The 14,924-nt window shown below is 69.6% G+C and overlaps 2 protein-coding genes across 9 annotated transcripts in view; one reads left to right on the plus strand and one right to left on the minus strand.

The window, feature by feature from the left end:
• Positions 1-1,403: 1,403 nt before the first annotated feature.
• On the minus strand, positions 1,404-10,511 carry RHOG (ras homolog family member G). 2 transcript variants are annotated; one of them, XM_075414265.1, is made up of 2 exons: positions 10,416-10,511; positions 1,404-2,425 (listed from the first exon to the last, which is right to left on the minus strand). In XM_075414265.1, the coding sequence occupies exon 2, from the start codon at positions 2,392-2,394 to the stop codon at positions 1,819-1,821; it is 576 nt and encodes a 191-aa protein (XP_075270380.1). In that variant the 5' UTR covers positions 2,395-2,425; positions 10,416-10,511; the 3' UTR covers positions 1,404-1,818. The 2 variants fall into 2 exon arrangements, with proteins under 2 accessions (XP_075270380.1, XP_075270369.1); XM_075414254.1 differs by lacking the exon at positions 10,416-10,511 and adding an exon at positions 9,181-9,256.
• Positions 10,512-10,844: 333 nt separating this feature from the next.
• STIM1 (stromal interaction molecule 1) overlaps positions 10,845-14,924 on the plus strand; it is an 89,793-nt gene continuing 85,713 nt past the window's right edge. For 6 of the 7 annotated variants that reach the window (XM_075414303.1, XM_075414294.1, XM_075414310.1 and 3 more), the window contains exon 1: positions 11,356-11,559. In XM_075414303.1, coding sequence (XP_075270418.1) covers positions 11,466-11,559 — 94 coding nt within the window. In that variant the 5' untranslated portion in view covers positions 11,356-11,465. Of the gene's footprint in view, positions 10,877-11,355; positions 11,560-14,924 lie in introns of those variants that run through there. The other variant, XM_075414278.1, reaches the window with a different exon arrangement.

A 14,924-nucleotide genomic window follows, 5' to 3' on the forward strand; every position in this document is an offset into this window, starting at 1 on the left:
GGAGCAGGACATGGCCATGGGACCCCCCATGGAGGGAGCAGGACGTGGCTGTGGGGTTGCCCCATGGTGGGAGCAGGACATGGCCATGGGACCCCCCATGGAGGGAGCAGGACATGGCCATGGGACCCCCCATGGAGGGAGCAGGACGTGGCTGTGGGGTTGCCCCATGGTGGGAGCAGGACATGGCCATGAGTTGCCCCATGATGGGAGCAGGACGTGGCTGTGGGGTTGCCCCACGGTGGGAGCAGGATTCGGCGCAGATGGGACCTGCCGCGGTGCAGCCCCATGGGGACGGCCATGCCCCGGCGCCGCCGGCTCCCAGGCTGGGGGTCCGGGGGGGCCCACGCTTTGCGCAGGTGCCCGGGAGGCTGCGGCGGGGCCCGGCCGTGGCGGGGGGACGGGGACGGGCGGGCGGCCCCCTCGCCCACGCGGGCCCCCCGCGGCCCCCGGCTCTGGCCGGGAAATGGCAGCGGGGAACAAAGGCGGCTTCTGGTGGGCGCCGGGTCGCTGCCCTTCGGCAGGAAGGCCCGGGGCCCGCCGAGGGGCCCGTGTCCCCATGGCCACCTCCTGCAATGTCCCCATGGCCACTCTGTGCAGAGTCCCCATGGCCACCTCCTGCAATGTCCCCATGGCCACTCTGTGCAGAGTCCCCATGGCCACCTCCTGCAATGTCCCCATGGCCACCTCCTGCAGTGTCCCCATGGCTACCTCCTGCCATGTCCCCATGGCCACCTCTTGCAAAGTCCCCATGGCTACCTCCTGCCATGTCCCCATGGCCACCTCCTGCAGTGTCCCCATGGCCACCTCCTGCAATGTCCCCATGGCCACCTCCTGCAAAGTCCCCATGGCCACCTCTTGCAAAGTCCCCATGGCCACCTCTTGCAAAGTCCCCATGGCTACCTCCTGCCATGTCCCCATGGCCACTCTGTGCAGAGTCCCCATGGCCACCTCCTACAAAGTCCCCATGGCCACCTCCTGCAGTGTCCCCATGGCCACCTCCTGCCATGTCCCCATGGCCACCTCCTGAGATGTCCCCATTCCCATCCTGTGCAGAGTCCCCATGGCCACCTCCTGCAATGTCCCCATGGCCACCTCCTGCCATGTCCCCATGGCCACCTCCTGCAGTGTCCCCATGGCCACCTCCTGCGATGTCCCCATGGCCAACTCCTGCAGTGTCCCCATTCCCGTCCCTTGCACTGTCCCCAGGGGAGATCAGCCCTGGCCCTGTGTGGGCACAGGGGTGGCCGGGGGTCAGGGCTGGCCATGGCGGGGGGACCCCGGGGTTCCCTCGGCCGTGGCTCCCCCTGGCAGGGCGAGGGGTCCGTGTCCCCCCGAGGTGACCACAGGGGTGTCCCCGGGGACGGTGGGCGCGCGTGGGAGAGCACAGGAGCCGGGGAGCCTGGGCAGGTCTCTTTATTTAAAAAGAGAGGGGTGGGGGTGGCAGGTCCCCGGGGGGTGCTCGGGGTGGGGGTGGCAGGTCCCCGGGGGGTGCTCGGGGTGGGGGTGGCGGGGGTTCGGCCACCCCGGGCATCCCCTTCTCAGGAAGCGTCGCTCTGTGGTGGGACCAGAGTGGTGGCGTCACCCAAAAGCCAACGCTGCCAGCCGGGGCCGGGGTGGGGGTCCCACGGGGCTGGGGGGTCCCGCCAGCCCCGGGGGCGGGCGGCCAATTAGTGCAAACGAGGTCTGTGTTATTAAAGCTGGTGCCTTCAGGCTGGTGGCCCCGGTCCCCGGGGTGACAGCGGGGCTCGGGGGGGTGCCGGGGTGGGACGGGGTGGGCTGGCGGGGCAGGGGCAGGATTGTCTCTCGCCGGCAGCCCCGTCACAAGAGGACGCAGGGCTTCTTGGGCTTGGCCGGGACGGGGTTGAGCACGGCCCTCACCGCCTCGGTGAAGACATCCTTGATGCCCTCCTGGTTGAGCGCCGAGCACTCCAGGTACTTGACGGCGCGGATCTGCTTGGAGAGGCTGACGCCTTGCTGGGTGGTGATGGGCGCCTGGTTCTGCTCCTTCAGCCGCTTCACGGTCTCGGGGTTGTTCCTCAGATCCTTCTTGGTGCCAACGAGGAGGATGGGCACGCTGGGGCAGTGGTGGCACACCTCCGGGTACCACTTGTGCTTGACGTTCTCGTAGGAGGGCGGGCTGGCGATGGAGAAGCAGATGATGAAGACGTTGGTCTGGGGGTAGGAAAGCGTCCGGAGGCGGTCGTACTCCTCCTGGCCGGCCGTGTCCCACAGGTTTAAGTTAATAGTCCTGCCGTCCACCGTGTTCTGGGCGCTGTAGTTGTCGAAGACGGTGGGGATGTACTCCTTGGGGAAGGCGTTGGTGGTGTAGCAGATGAGCAGGCAGGTCTTCCCCACCGCCCCGTCGCCCACCACCACGCACTTGATGCTCTGCATCCCGGCGTCCCTCGAGTGCCCCTTCAGCAGCCTGCGGGGAGGGGACAGGGTCAGAGGGGAGGGGGACGCGCCGGGGCTGGGGTCACCGTGGCCGTCCCCGCTCACTGAATCCCAGAATCCCAGCATGGCGGGGGTTTGAAGGACCTCTGGGGATCCCCCAGCCCAACCCTGCTCTCCTGCTCGCCGCACGCTGTCCCCGGGGGAATCACAGAACCATCAGGGCTGGAGAAGACCTCTGAGATCACCAAGCCCAACCGCCAACCCAACCCCACCACGCCTGCTCAACCACGTCCCCAAGGGCCACAGCCACACGGTGTTTGAACCCCTCCAGGGACGGGGACTCCCCCACTGCCCTGGGCAGCCTGGGCCAAGGCCTGACCACTCTTCCAGTGAAGACATTTTTCCCAATCTCCAATCTGAACCTCCCCTGACACAGCTTGAGGTCATCGCCTCTTGGCCTTTTCTCCTCTGGCAGGAGGAGATGGGGATGGCAGGGAAGAGAGGAGGATGGCAGGGAGAGGTGGAGATGGCAGGAGAAGATGGGGATAGCAGGAGGAGAAGGTGATGGCGGGGAGAGGGCGATGGCAGGGAGATGGAATCACAGAATCACTAAGGTTGGGAAAGACCTCCAAGATCACCAAGTCCAACCACCAACCCAACCCCACCATGCCTGCTCAACCATGTCCCCAAGGGCCACATCCACACAGTGTTTGAACCCCTCCAGGGACGGGGACTCCCCCACCGCCCTGGGCAGCCTGGGCCAAGGCCTGACCACTCTTCCAGTGAAGACATTTTTCCCGATATCCAGTCTGAACCTCCCCTGACGCAGCTTGAGGCCATCGCCTCTTGGCCTTTTCTGCTCTGGCAGGAGAAGATGGGGATGGCAGGGAGAGGGGGATGGCAGGAGAAGATGGGGATGGCAGGGAGAGGGGGATGGCAGGAGAAGATGGGGATGGCAGGGAGAGGGGGATGGCAGGGAGAGAGAATCACAGAATCATTAAGGTTGGGAAAGACCTCCAAGACCATCAAGTCCAACCACCAACCCAACCCCACCACGCCTGCTCAACCCTGTCCCCAAGGGCCACAGCCACACGGTGTTTGAACCCCTCCAGGGATGGGGACTCCCCCACTGCCCTGGGCAGCCTGGGCCAACACCTGACCAGTCTTTCAGGAAAGAAATTTCTCCTCATACCCAATCTGAACCTCCCCTGATGCAGCTTGAGGCCATCGCCTCTCATCATAGAGTCACAGAATCATGGGTTGGAGAAGACCTCTGAGATCACCAAGTCCAACCATCACCCCAACACCCCCATGCCTGCTAAACCACATCCCCAAGGGCCACATCTACATGGTTTGTGAACATCTCCAGGGATGGGGACTCCACCACCTCCCTAGGCAGCCTCTTCCAACATCTGACCAAAATTGTCCCATTGCTGGTTCCTGGGGAGCAGAGCCCAACCCCCCCTCACTGCCCCCTCCTGTTGGAGCTGCAGAGAGCGAGAAGGTCCCCCCTCAGCCTCCTCTTCTCCAGATGAGCAGCCCCAGCTCCCTCAGCCGCTCCCCATGGGACTTCTTCTCCAGCCCCGTCCCCAGCCCCGCTGCCCTTCCCCTTCCCGCCCTGACGCCCGGCTTCCCGCCCAGCACCCTGCCCGCGCCGTGCGGGGTCCCCGCTGGGTGACGGCACCCGGCCCGTGGGGTTCTCCCCGCTCTGGCCACGGCCGCAGCCCGGGGGGTTCCCTCGCTGCGGGTCCGGTGCGAGGGCCCGGGGGGCTCAGCGGTGGTGGGGGGTGGCGGCAGGGACCCCCGCCCGGGTCTGCGGGGCTCGGAGCAGCAGCACGAGGCCAGGGTGGTGGGAGAAGGGGCGAGGGGGGGAGCAGGATCGGGGCGATGGGTGCTGGGTCAGGGCGAGCAGGGGCAGGGGGAGCAGGGTCAGGATCTGGGGGAGCAGGGTCGGGGGAGCAGGGTCAGGGGGAGCAGGGTCAGGGGGAGCAGGAGCAGGGGGAGCAGGGTCAGGGGGTGCAGGATCAGGATCTGGGGGAGCAGGGGCAGGGGGAGCAGGGGCAGGATTTGGGGGAGCAGGGTCAGGGGAGCAGGGTCAGGATTTGGGGGAGCAGGGTCAGGGGAGCAGGGTCAGGATTTGGGGGAGCAGGGTCAGGGGAGCAGGGTCAGGGGGAGCAGGGTCAGGGGGAGCAGGAGCAGGGGGAGCAGGGTCAGGGGGTGCAGGATCAGGATCTGGGGGAGCAGGGTCAGGGGGAGCAGGGTCAGGGGGAGCAGGGTCAGGGGGAGCAGGATTGGGGGAGCAGGATCAAGGTGATGGGCGAGGGATCGGGGAGCAGGAGAAGCAGGAGCAGGGCGATGGGCACAGAATCAGGGGGAGCAGGATCAGGAGCAGGATCAGGGTCAGGTCAGAGGGAGCAGGATCATGGTGATGGGTGATGGATCAGGGGCAGCAGAATCAGGATCAGGGGGAACAGGATCAGGGGGAGCAGGATCAGGGTCAGGGGGAGCAGGAGCAGGATCAGGGGGAGCAGGGTCAGGGGGAGCAGGGTCAGGGGGAGCAGGATCAGGGTCAGGATCAGGGTCAGCAGGATCAGGGTCAGGGGAGCAGGAGCAGGATCAGGGGGAGGAGGATCAGGGGGAGCAGGGTCAGGGGGAGCAGGGTCAGGGGGAGCAGGATCAGGGGGAGCAGGGTCAGGGGGAGCAGGGTCAGGGTCAGGGGGAGCAGGATCAGGGGGAGCAGGGTCAGGGGGAGCAGGGTCAGGGGGAGCAGGATCAGGGTCAGGATCAGGGTCAGCAGGATCAGGGTCAGGGGAGCAGGAGCAGGATCAGGGGGAGGAGGATCAGGGGGAGCAGGGCCAGGAGCAGGGCGATCAGGATCAGGGGGAGGAGAATCAGGGGGAGCAGGAGCAGGGTCAGGGGGAGCAGGGCCGGGGGGAGCAGGATCATGGGGAGCAGGATCAGGGTCAGGATCAGGGGGAGCAGGATCAGGGTCGGGGGAGCAGGAGCAGGATCGGGGGAGGAGGATCAGGGGGAGCAGGATCAGGGTCAGGGGGAGCAGGAGCAGGGTCAGGGGGAGCAGGAGCTCCGGGCAGTGGGAGCCAGAGGCCGATCAGGGCGGTGGGAACAGGACCACGGCGACAGGAGACCGAGCTCCCTCGATGGCTGCGCGGGGCCATCTCCAGGGATGGGGCCCCGTGTCCCCTCCGTCCCGCAGCCACCCCATCGCTTTGCCCAGGGCTGGGGGGGACCCCGGGGCAGCCCCCGGGGCGGGACGCAGCCACCCGCACTGTGCTGTGGCGGGGACCTGGCTGAGCTGGCTGGGACCCGGTTGGGACATCTCTGTCCCAGTTTGGACCTATCTGTCCCAGTTTGGACCTCTTTGACCCAGTTTGGACCTCTGACCCAGTTGGGACCTCTCTGACCTGGTCTCAGCCCGTTTTTCCCCCCCGGTGTCCCCATGGGCACCACAAGGTCGCTGGTGTCCCCAGCATCCATGGGAACCCCGAAGTCCCCATTGTCCCCAGCACCCATGGGCATCCCAAGGTCCCCAGTGTCCCCATGGCCACCCCAAGGTCCCTGGTGTCCCCAGCACCCGTGGGCACCCCAAGGTCCCTGGTGTCCCCATGGCCACCCCAAGGTCTCTGGTGTCCCCAGCATCCATGGGCACCCCAAGGTCCCCGGTGTCCCCATGACCACCCCAAGGTCCCTGGTGTCCCCAGCACCCATGGTCACCCCAAGGTCCCCGGTGTCCCCATGGGCACCCCAAGGTCCCTGGTGTCCCCAGCACCCATGGGCACCCCAAGGTCCCCGGTGTCCCCATGGGCACCCCAAGGTCCCTGGTGTCCCCAGCACCCATGGGCACCCCAAGGTCCCTGGTGTCCCCATGGGCACCCCAAGGTCTCTGGTGTCCCCAGCACCCATGAGAACCCCAAGGTCCCCGGTGTCCCCATGGGCACCCCGAGGTCCCTGGTGTCCCCAGCACCCGTGGGCATCCCAAGGTCCCTGGTGTCCCCACGGGCACCTCAAGGTCCCTGGTGTCCCCAGCACCCACGGGCACCCCAAGGTCCCTGGTGTCCTCAGCACCCATGAGAACCCCAAGGTCCCTGGTGTCCCCATGGGCACCCCAAGGTCCCTGATGTCCCCATGGGCACCCTAAGGTCCCTGGTGTCCCCAGCATCCATGGGCACCCCAAGGTCCCAGTGTCCCCACGGTCACCCCAAGGTCCCCATAGCTATCTGCACGCCGGGGAGGGGCCCCGCTGCCCCCCCAGGCTGGGTCCCAAGCTGGGCTGTGGTGGGACACGGGTGCTCAGCACCCACAGAGGGGCCGTGGTGGGATGTGGGTGCTCAGCACCCACGGAGGGGCCGTGGTGGGATGTGGGTGCTCAGCACCCACGGAGGGGCCGTGGTGGGACGCGGGTGCTCAGCACCCACGGAGGGGCCGTGGTGGGATGCGGGTGCTCAGCACCCACGGAGGGGCCGTGGTGGGATGTGGGTGCTCAGCACCCACAGAGGGGCCGTGGTGGGATGTGGGTGCTCAGCCTGCCCCTTCCCACCACCCCCGCCCTGCGGCGACGCAGCCGGAGGAGGAAGAGGAAGACTCAGAGCATGGGGGAAGGGTGGGGGGGTCCGCACGGTGCCAGCCCCGGGCTCAGCACCCACAGCACCCTCCGTGCCGCCGCGGTGCCCGGCCGGGATTTGGGGTGCTGGGGTGGGGGGGGGGGACATGACACACAGCGGCGGGGCTGTGGGTGCCCTCCCCCCCCCCCATGGCCCCCCCCGGGGTGGGAACCTCGACTCATGGCCTCTTCGGCAGAAAAGGGAAGCAGAAGCGCTGGCAGGGCCGGGCAGCCCCCCCCGGGCGGGGGGGTTCCGTCCCCGGCCCCCAGACCCGACCCGACCGAAGCCAAGCGTGCCCATGGGGACACCAGGGACCTTGGGGTGCCCGTGGGGACAGCGGGGACCTTGGGGTGCCCGTGGGTACAGCGGGGACCTTGGGGTGGCCGTGGGGACACCAGGGGCCTTGGGGTGCCTGTGGGGACAGCGGGGACCTTGGGGTGCCCGTGGGGACACCAGGGACCTTGGGGTGCCTGTGGGGACAGCGGACACCTTGGGGTGGCCATGGGGACACCAGGGACCTTGGGGTGCCTGTGGGGACAGCGGGGACCTTGAGGTGCCTGTGGGGACACCAGGAACCTTGGGGTGCCCATGGAGACACCGGGGACCTTGGGGTGCCTGTGGGGACAGCGGGGACCTTGGGGTGGCCATGGGGACACCGGGAACCTTGGGGTGGCCATGGATGCTGGGGACAATGGGGACTTTGGGGTGCCTGTGGGGACAGCGGGGACCTTGGGGTGGCCATGGTGACACTGGGGACCTTGGGGTGGCCATGAGGACACCGGAGACCTTGGGGTTCCCACGGGTGCTAGGGACAATGGGCACCTTGGGGTGCCCATGGGGACACCAGGGACCTTGGGGTGCCTGTGGGGACAGCGGGGACCTTGGGGTGCCCATGGAGACACTGGGGACCTTGGGGTGGCCATGGGGACACCAGGGACCTTGGAGTGCCCATGGGGACACTAGGGACCTTGGAGTGCCCGTGGATGCTGGGGACACCAGGGACCTTGGGGTGCCCATGGATGCTGGGGACAATGGGCACATTGGGGTGGTCATGGGGACACCAAGAACCTTGGAGTGCCCATGGGGACAGCAGAGACCTTGGGGTGCCTGTGGGGACACCAGGGACCTTGGGGTGCTCGTGGGGACACCAGGGACCTTGGGGTTCCCACGGATGCTGGGGACACCAGGACATGGCACGGCCGCGGCATCGGGGGGACGTGGGATGGACGGAGGGATGGACGGAGGGATGGACGGAGGGATGGACGGAGGGACGGGCGGGTGGACGATGGGATGGCGGAGCAGCGGGCGGACGGGGACGGCCAGGCCGGGCTCCGCGGCCTCGGGGTGACCCAGGACCCGGCACCGCGCACGGTGGCAGCGGTGGCAGCGAGAGGTGGCGCGAACCCAGGTGGGAGACGGGGTTGGACCAACAGCCACGTCCCCCAAGGCCCCCAGCGCAGCCCCCACGGACCCCCAGTGTGCCCCCCACGGCCCAGCGGGCAGCGGGGCAGCGGGTGCAGTGGCAGTGGGTGCACTGGGTGCAGTGGGTGCAGTGGCCGTGGGTGCACTGGGTGCAGTGGGTGCAGCACTGCTGGGCGCACTGGGGGCAGTGCCGGTTGGTGCACTGGGGGCAGTGGGTGCAGTGGAGGTGGGTGCAGTGGGGGCAGTGGGTGCAGTGGGGATGGGCACACTGGGTGCAGTGGGGGTGGGCGCACTGGGTGCAGTGGCAGTGGGTGCAGTGGCAGTGGGGGCAGTGGGGGCAGTGGGGGCAGTGGGGATGGGCACACTGGGTGCGGTGGCAGTGGGGGCAGTGGGGGCAGTGGGTGCGGTGCCGGTGGGTGCGGTGGGGGCAGTGGGTGCAGCGCTGGTGGGCGTACTGGGGGCAGTGGCGGTGGGGGCAGTGGGTGCGGTGCCGGTGGGTGCAGTGGGGGTGGGCACACTGGGTGCGGTGGCCAGTGGGAGCAGTGGGGGCAGTGGGTGCGGTGCCGGTGGGTGCGGTGGGTGCAGTGGCTCCCGGGGGGGGTGGGGGGTGGGGTCGGGCCAGTTCTGTCCCCGCTCTGTCCCGGCCGCTCCCGCCCGCAGCTCCGCTCCCGGCCCCCCCCCCCCGCACCCCATCACCCCGCACCGGGCGGGTCCCGCTGCCCCCCTCCCCCGGCCCCGCACTCACCCCGGGGCATGGCGCGGCGCGGGGCGGCGGGCGCGGGGCCGGAGCAGCGGCAGCAGCAGCGGGAGGAGGAGGAGGAGGAGGAGGAAGGGGGGGGGAGGAAGTCTGCGGCCGCCCCCTCCCGCCGCCCCGGGCGGTCCCGCGGAGAAACTTCCCCCGCCGCGCCCGGCCCCGCCGCTTCCTTCCTCGGGGCCCTCCCTGGGGATGGGGGGGGGTCCGGGGGGTGCGGGACCCCGCGCCCCGCGGCATCGCCCCCGGCCCCCGCTGCCCCCCGGGGCCCCCCCGAGCGGGGTCCGGCTGCGGGAGACCGGGTGGGGGGGTGCGGGACCCCGGGTGGGGCATGCGGGACCCCCGGTGAGGGATGCGGGACCCCGGGTGGGGGGTGTGGGAACCCGGGCGGGGGGTGTGGGAACCCACGCAGGGGATGTGGGACCCTGGGGGGTGCGGAACTCCGGGGGGGGGCGGTGCGGGACCCCAGTGAGGGATGCGGGACCTCGGGTGGGGGGTGTGGGACCCCGAGTGGGGGGCGCAGGACCCCGGGTGGGGGGTGCAGGACACCCCGGGTGGGGGATGTGGGACCCTGGGTGAGGGATGTGGGACCCTAGGCAGGGGATGCGGGTACCCCGGGTGGGGGATTCGGACCCTGGGCAGGGGGTGCGGGACCCCAGGCAGGGGATGCAGGACCCCGGGTGGAGGGTGCGGGACCCCCGGTGAGGGATGCGGGAACCTGGGTGAGGGTGCGGGACCCCGGGGGGAAGGTGTGGGACCCCGGGTGGGAGTGCGGGACCCCGGGTAGGGGATGCGGGACCCCGGGCGGGGGGTGCAAGACCTCGGGTGGGGGGTGCGGGACTCTGGGTGAAGGATGCAGGACCCCGGATGGGGGGGTGCAGGACACCCGGAGAGGGATGCAGGATCCCCGGTGGGGGATGTGGGACCCCCGGTGAGGGATGCGGGACCCCGGGGAGGGGTGCGGGACCCCAGGTGGGGGGTGCAGGACCCCCGGTGAGGGGTGCGGGACCCCGGGGGGGGGGGCACAGGAGCCCACCATGTCTCCAGCGCTGGGCTGGGGGTCCGGGGTAGCGGCACCAACTGCCTGGGGGCACCGGGGCCACCCCGCTGCACCCCAAAGGGTCCCAGAGCTGCTGCAGGGGCAGAGCCCCCCGAGCACGGCCTTGTCCTGCTGGTGGGGGCCGGAGGAGCCCCAGATGCCGGGGGGGTCCCCCCAGCAGCACCCGCACCTCTGCTCCCCGGGCCGGGGGGGCCATTGGGGTCCGGATCTGTAGCTGCGTGCTCAGGAGTCCAGACGGCCCTGTCGCGACCCGCCGGGGGCTCCGACGAGCTGGGGGGCTCTGACGAGCCTTCCCCGGGGCTGGAAGCGTGGGCGTCAGTGGAGGTCACCCATCCAGCCGTCACACGCAGCCGGCCCTGCTTAGCTTCCGCACCGCGCCGGCGGCCCGCGCGCAGCCTGGGCGCACCCCCCCTGCGTCCGCCAGAGGTCGCTGCGGCTCAGCGGCGGGCGCACGGAGCCCGGTGGAGGCGGGAGGGAGGGGGGGATGAAGCGAGGGGGGGGCGTGGCCATCTGTCCGCCCCCGATTGGCCGGGCAGTGGCGCGGGGCGGCCCCGCCCCCGGAGGGTCTGGCGCGGCGGCGGTTGGCTCCGCCCCCTGTCACCGGGCGTGAGGCGGCGGCGCCAGGGCCCGGTGCGCAGCGGGGCGCGTGCCTGGGCGAGACCACCGCGGCGGGAGGGGGGGGGGGGGGCCGTCCCAGACCGCGGCTGGGGCAGGGGTGTCCCGGGGAGGGGAGACACCACAGCGGGGGTGGGGGGGGACGGAGCAGCCCGAGGAGGAGTTACTGAGGGGGGAGACACGGTAGAGACCACTGCTGAGGAGAAGGGGGGTAGGGTTGTCCCGGGAGAGACCACTGCTGAGGAGAGGGGGAGGGTAGGGTTGTCCCCGGAGAGACCACTGCGGCGGGGGGGGAAGCTGTCCCGGGAGAGACCACTGCGGCGGGGGGAGGCTGTCCCGGGAGAGACCACTGCGGCGGGGGGAGGCTGTCCCGGGAGAGACCACTGCGGCGGGGGGAGGCTGTCCCGGGAGAGACCACTGCGGCGGGGGGGGGAGGCTGTCCCGGGAGAGACCACTGCGGAGGGGGGGGGCGTTTCCGGGGGCGGGCGGCGGGGCCGGTGCCGGTCGGTAACCCGCGGTCCCTCCGCAGCGGCCGGGGCCCAGCGGCGGGGGCCGATGCCGAGGAGGAGCTGACGGCGGCGGGGGGGAAGCGGCGGAGGCGGCCATGGCCTGGCGGTGGGGAGCGGCCGTGTGGCTCCTGTGCGGCCTCCTCCTGCGCCGGGGCCTGGGAGCCCACCTGGACGAGGCGGCCATCGCAGGTGAGAGCGGCGGGCTCAGCCCGGGCCCCGGGAGCCTTCCCCGGGCGGCGGGGCCGGGCTGGGGGGGGGCAGAGCTGCCGAGGGCCGGGGCGCCGGAGCCGGGCCCGGGATGGGGGGGGCAGAGCCCGGGGCCGGCTTTGCCTTCGCCGGGGGCCGCTGGAGCGGCTCCGCGTTCGGTTCTGGGCCGCGGCCCGGTCTGCCGGGACCGGGTTCCTGGGGGGTTCTGGGGGGTTGTTTCCCCCCCCAGCCCCGGGAGCCGGGTTTCGGTGGCGGGTGCTGCCGGGGCGGAGGGCCCGGAGCTGGTGGGTGCCGGTGCGTGGTGCGTGTCCTTGCGGCGGTCCCTGAGGTCAGAGCCGGGAGCCCGCGGCGGCGCGGCAGAAATCCCCGGCTCCGGGGCTGCTCGCTGAGTCACGGAACCCCAGCATGGGGGGGCTGGAAGGGAGCCCTGGGGGTCCCCCAGCCCAGCCCCCTGCCCAAGCAGGGTCACCCAGAGCAGGGGGCACAGCACCGCGGCCAGGGGGGCTGGAATATCTCCAGAGAAGGAGACTCCACAGCCTCCCTGGGCAGCCTGGGCCAGGGCTCCGTCACCCTCAGAGGGAAGAAGTTCTTCCTCGGGTTCAGCTGGAGCTTCCTCTGCTCCAGTTTGTGCCTGGATGCTGAGGGAAGGACCCGGTGAGTCGTGTCCTGCGAGCGCTGCGGGTGAAGAAACCCGTTGGTTTCTGGAGGGGAAGCCCCCCCCCACCGCAGCTGAAGCACTGCTGGGTGCAGGCCTGTGCCCATGTGGAGAGGGACTGGGAGTGCTGGGGGACGACAGGGTGACCATGAGCCAGCAGCGTGCCCTGGCTGCCAAGAAGGCCAATGGGATCCTGGGGTGCATGAGGAGGAGTGTGGGCAGCAGGGCGAGGGAGGTTCTCCTTCCCCTCTGCTCTGCCCTGGGGAGGCCCCATCTGCAGTGCTGTGTCCAGTGCTGGGCTCCCCAGTTCAAGAAAGATGAGGAGCTACTGGAGAGAGTCCAGCGCAGGGCTGCGAGGATGAGGAGGGGACTGGAGCATCTCTGCTACGAGGAGAGGCTGAGGGAGCTGGGCTTGTTCAGCCTGGAGAAGAGAAGGCTGCGAGGGGACCTTCGAAATGCCTCTAAATATCTGCAGGGTGGGGGTCAGGAGGACGGGGCCAGACTCTTTCCAGTGGTGCCCAGAGACAGGACAAGGGGCAACGGGCACAAACTGGAGCAGAGGAAGCTCCAGCTGAACCCGAGGAAGAACTTCTTCCCTCTGAGGGTGACGGAGCCCTGGCCCAGGCTGCCCAGGGAGGCTGTGGAGTCTCCTTCTCTGGAGATATTCCAGCCCTGCCTGGCCGCGGTGCTGTGCCCCCTGCTCTGGGTGACCCTGCTTGGGCAGGGGGTTGGGCTGGGTGACCCCCAGGGGTCCCTGCCAACCCCACCATGCTGGGATTCGGGGATTCTGTGGCGCATCCCAGCAAGACTTCCCGCTCGGCAGCGAGCGGAAGCTGTCAGTGCCCGGGCAGCTTCACAGCTCCACCACCATCACCCACCACCCAGACCCGCTCTGGGGGGTCCCGCCTGGCCCCCAGGACGGAGAACGCGCCGGTTCGGGGCGGCAGGAAAGGCGCTGCGGCAGAGAGGTGCCGTGTTCGGCGCTGCGTGGGCGCGGGGCTGCTCCCTCACCCGACTTTTCGGGCTGGGGCCTTGGCGAGGGGCTGGGGCTCAGGGGGGGCTTCGGCTGCGGTGGAAGGCGCCGGCGCGGGGCGTTGGCGTTGAGACGGGTGAGAGCCCTTGCTGGGACGGCGTTTGGCTTTGTGCGCCGAGCTGGCACCGCCGCTATCGGGCGAGCCATCGGGAACTCGGCGTCTCGGTCCCGGGCGGGCAGGTTGCTTCATCTCGGGGACGCCGTGGTTTGTGTCACCGCCCGCTTTGTTCCCCCCGCCCTTAGCAGTGACCGCGTGGAGCCGTTCTGGACGAAGCGGCTGTTTCCATCCTTCGTGCACGACCCTAAATCCTGAGGCCGGTTCGCGTCCGGGCAGCTCCGTTAGGGAAAACTGGATCTCTGCGGCCCCGATGAAGCAAGGTTTGTGCCTCCGAGGAATCTCCACGGGGAGTTATTTTGGGAGGCCCCGCAGAAGCAGGGCAGGGAGCAGCCCGGAGACCCCGGTCTCGCTCCGAAAATCGCCGGCGGGTGGGCTCGCCCTGCCGCGGCGCTGCTGCTCGTCGCTCTCGGTTCTTCACGGCCGCCGCCGCCGCGGTGACCTCGGAGCTCAGAGCCCAGCAGCGCAGCGGGGAAGGGGGATCGCTGGCTGCGGGTTCAAACCCAACCGAGGGTCCTGCCTGCCCCGAAGACCCGCAAGCTGCCGCGGGGAAGCTCGGCGCCGCTCCTCGCGCTTCCGCCAGCGCGGATTCGCGTCGCCGCGTCCGCCGAGACCGCTTGGCCGTCTGCTCTTCGGCTTTTGGAGATGTTGCGGGCAGCTCAGGTGCGGTTCCTTACGTGGGCGCAGGAGTCGGGGCCGCGGCGGCCGTGCACGCGGCGGCACCGAGCAGAGGTGGGTGTCTGACGGCTTTTCGAAAGCGAAACTGTTCATTTTTTGGCGGATTTCTGAGAGTAAAAATGCTCGTGTTCCGTTGTTTCTCTGCTCCCGTTGGCGTGGTGTGGGTTTGAGGGTGAAAAGGATCCCCAGCGCCGGCCGCTTGCGCCCGGAGGAGCGGAATCTGTCAGGCGGTGCGGGGAAGCGCGAGTCGGAGCGGCGTTCGGCCGGGTCGCGTGGACCCTGCGCGCGCTCAGGGGACGCGTCGGCGTGCGCTGCCCGGGGTTGGCGTGGGTTTGTCGTTCCTCAGGTGTGGGGTTTGGGTTGTTTTTCTTTTTTAAGTAAGAGTTTGAAACTGGTGGTTTTATCCATGCAGGAAAACTAGAGCTGGTGAGTGAACTCCAGGGAAAATCAGATTTTCTCCTGGCCTGGACTTCACAGAATCCCAGCATGGTGGGGTTGGCAGGGCCCTCTGGGGGTCCCCCACCCAACCCCCTGCCCAAGCAGGGTCACCCAGAGCAGGGGGCACAGCACCGCGGCCAGGCGGGGCTGGAATATCTCCAGAGAAGGAGACTCCACAGCCCTCCCTGGGCAGCCTGGGCCAGGGCTCCGGCACCCTCAGAGGGAAGAAGTTCTTCCTCGGGTTCAGCTGGAGCTTCCTCTGCTCCAGTTTGTGCCCGTTGCCCCTTGTCCTGTCGCTGGGCACCACTGGGAAGAGTCTGGCCCCGTCCTCCTGACCCCACCCTGCAGATATTTAGAGGCATTTCGAAGGCCCCCTCTCAGCCTTCTCTTCTCCAGGCTGAACAAGCCCAGCTCCCTCAGCCTCTCCA

The sequence above is a fragment of the Opisthocomus hoazin genome, chromosome 1, assembly GCF_030867145.1.
Source record: "Opisthocomus hoazin isolate bOpiHoa1 chromosome 1, bOpiHoa1.hap1, whole genome shotgun sequence".
Lineage (NCBI taxonomy): Eukaryota > Metazoa > Chordata > Aves > Opisthocomiformes > Opisthocomidae > Opisthocomus > Opisthocomus hoazin.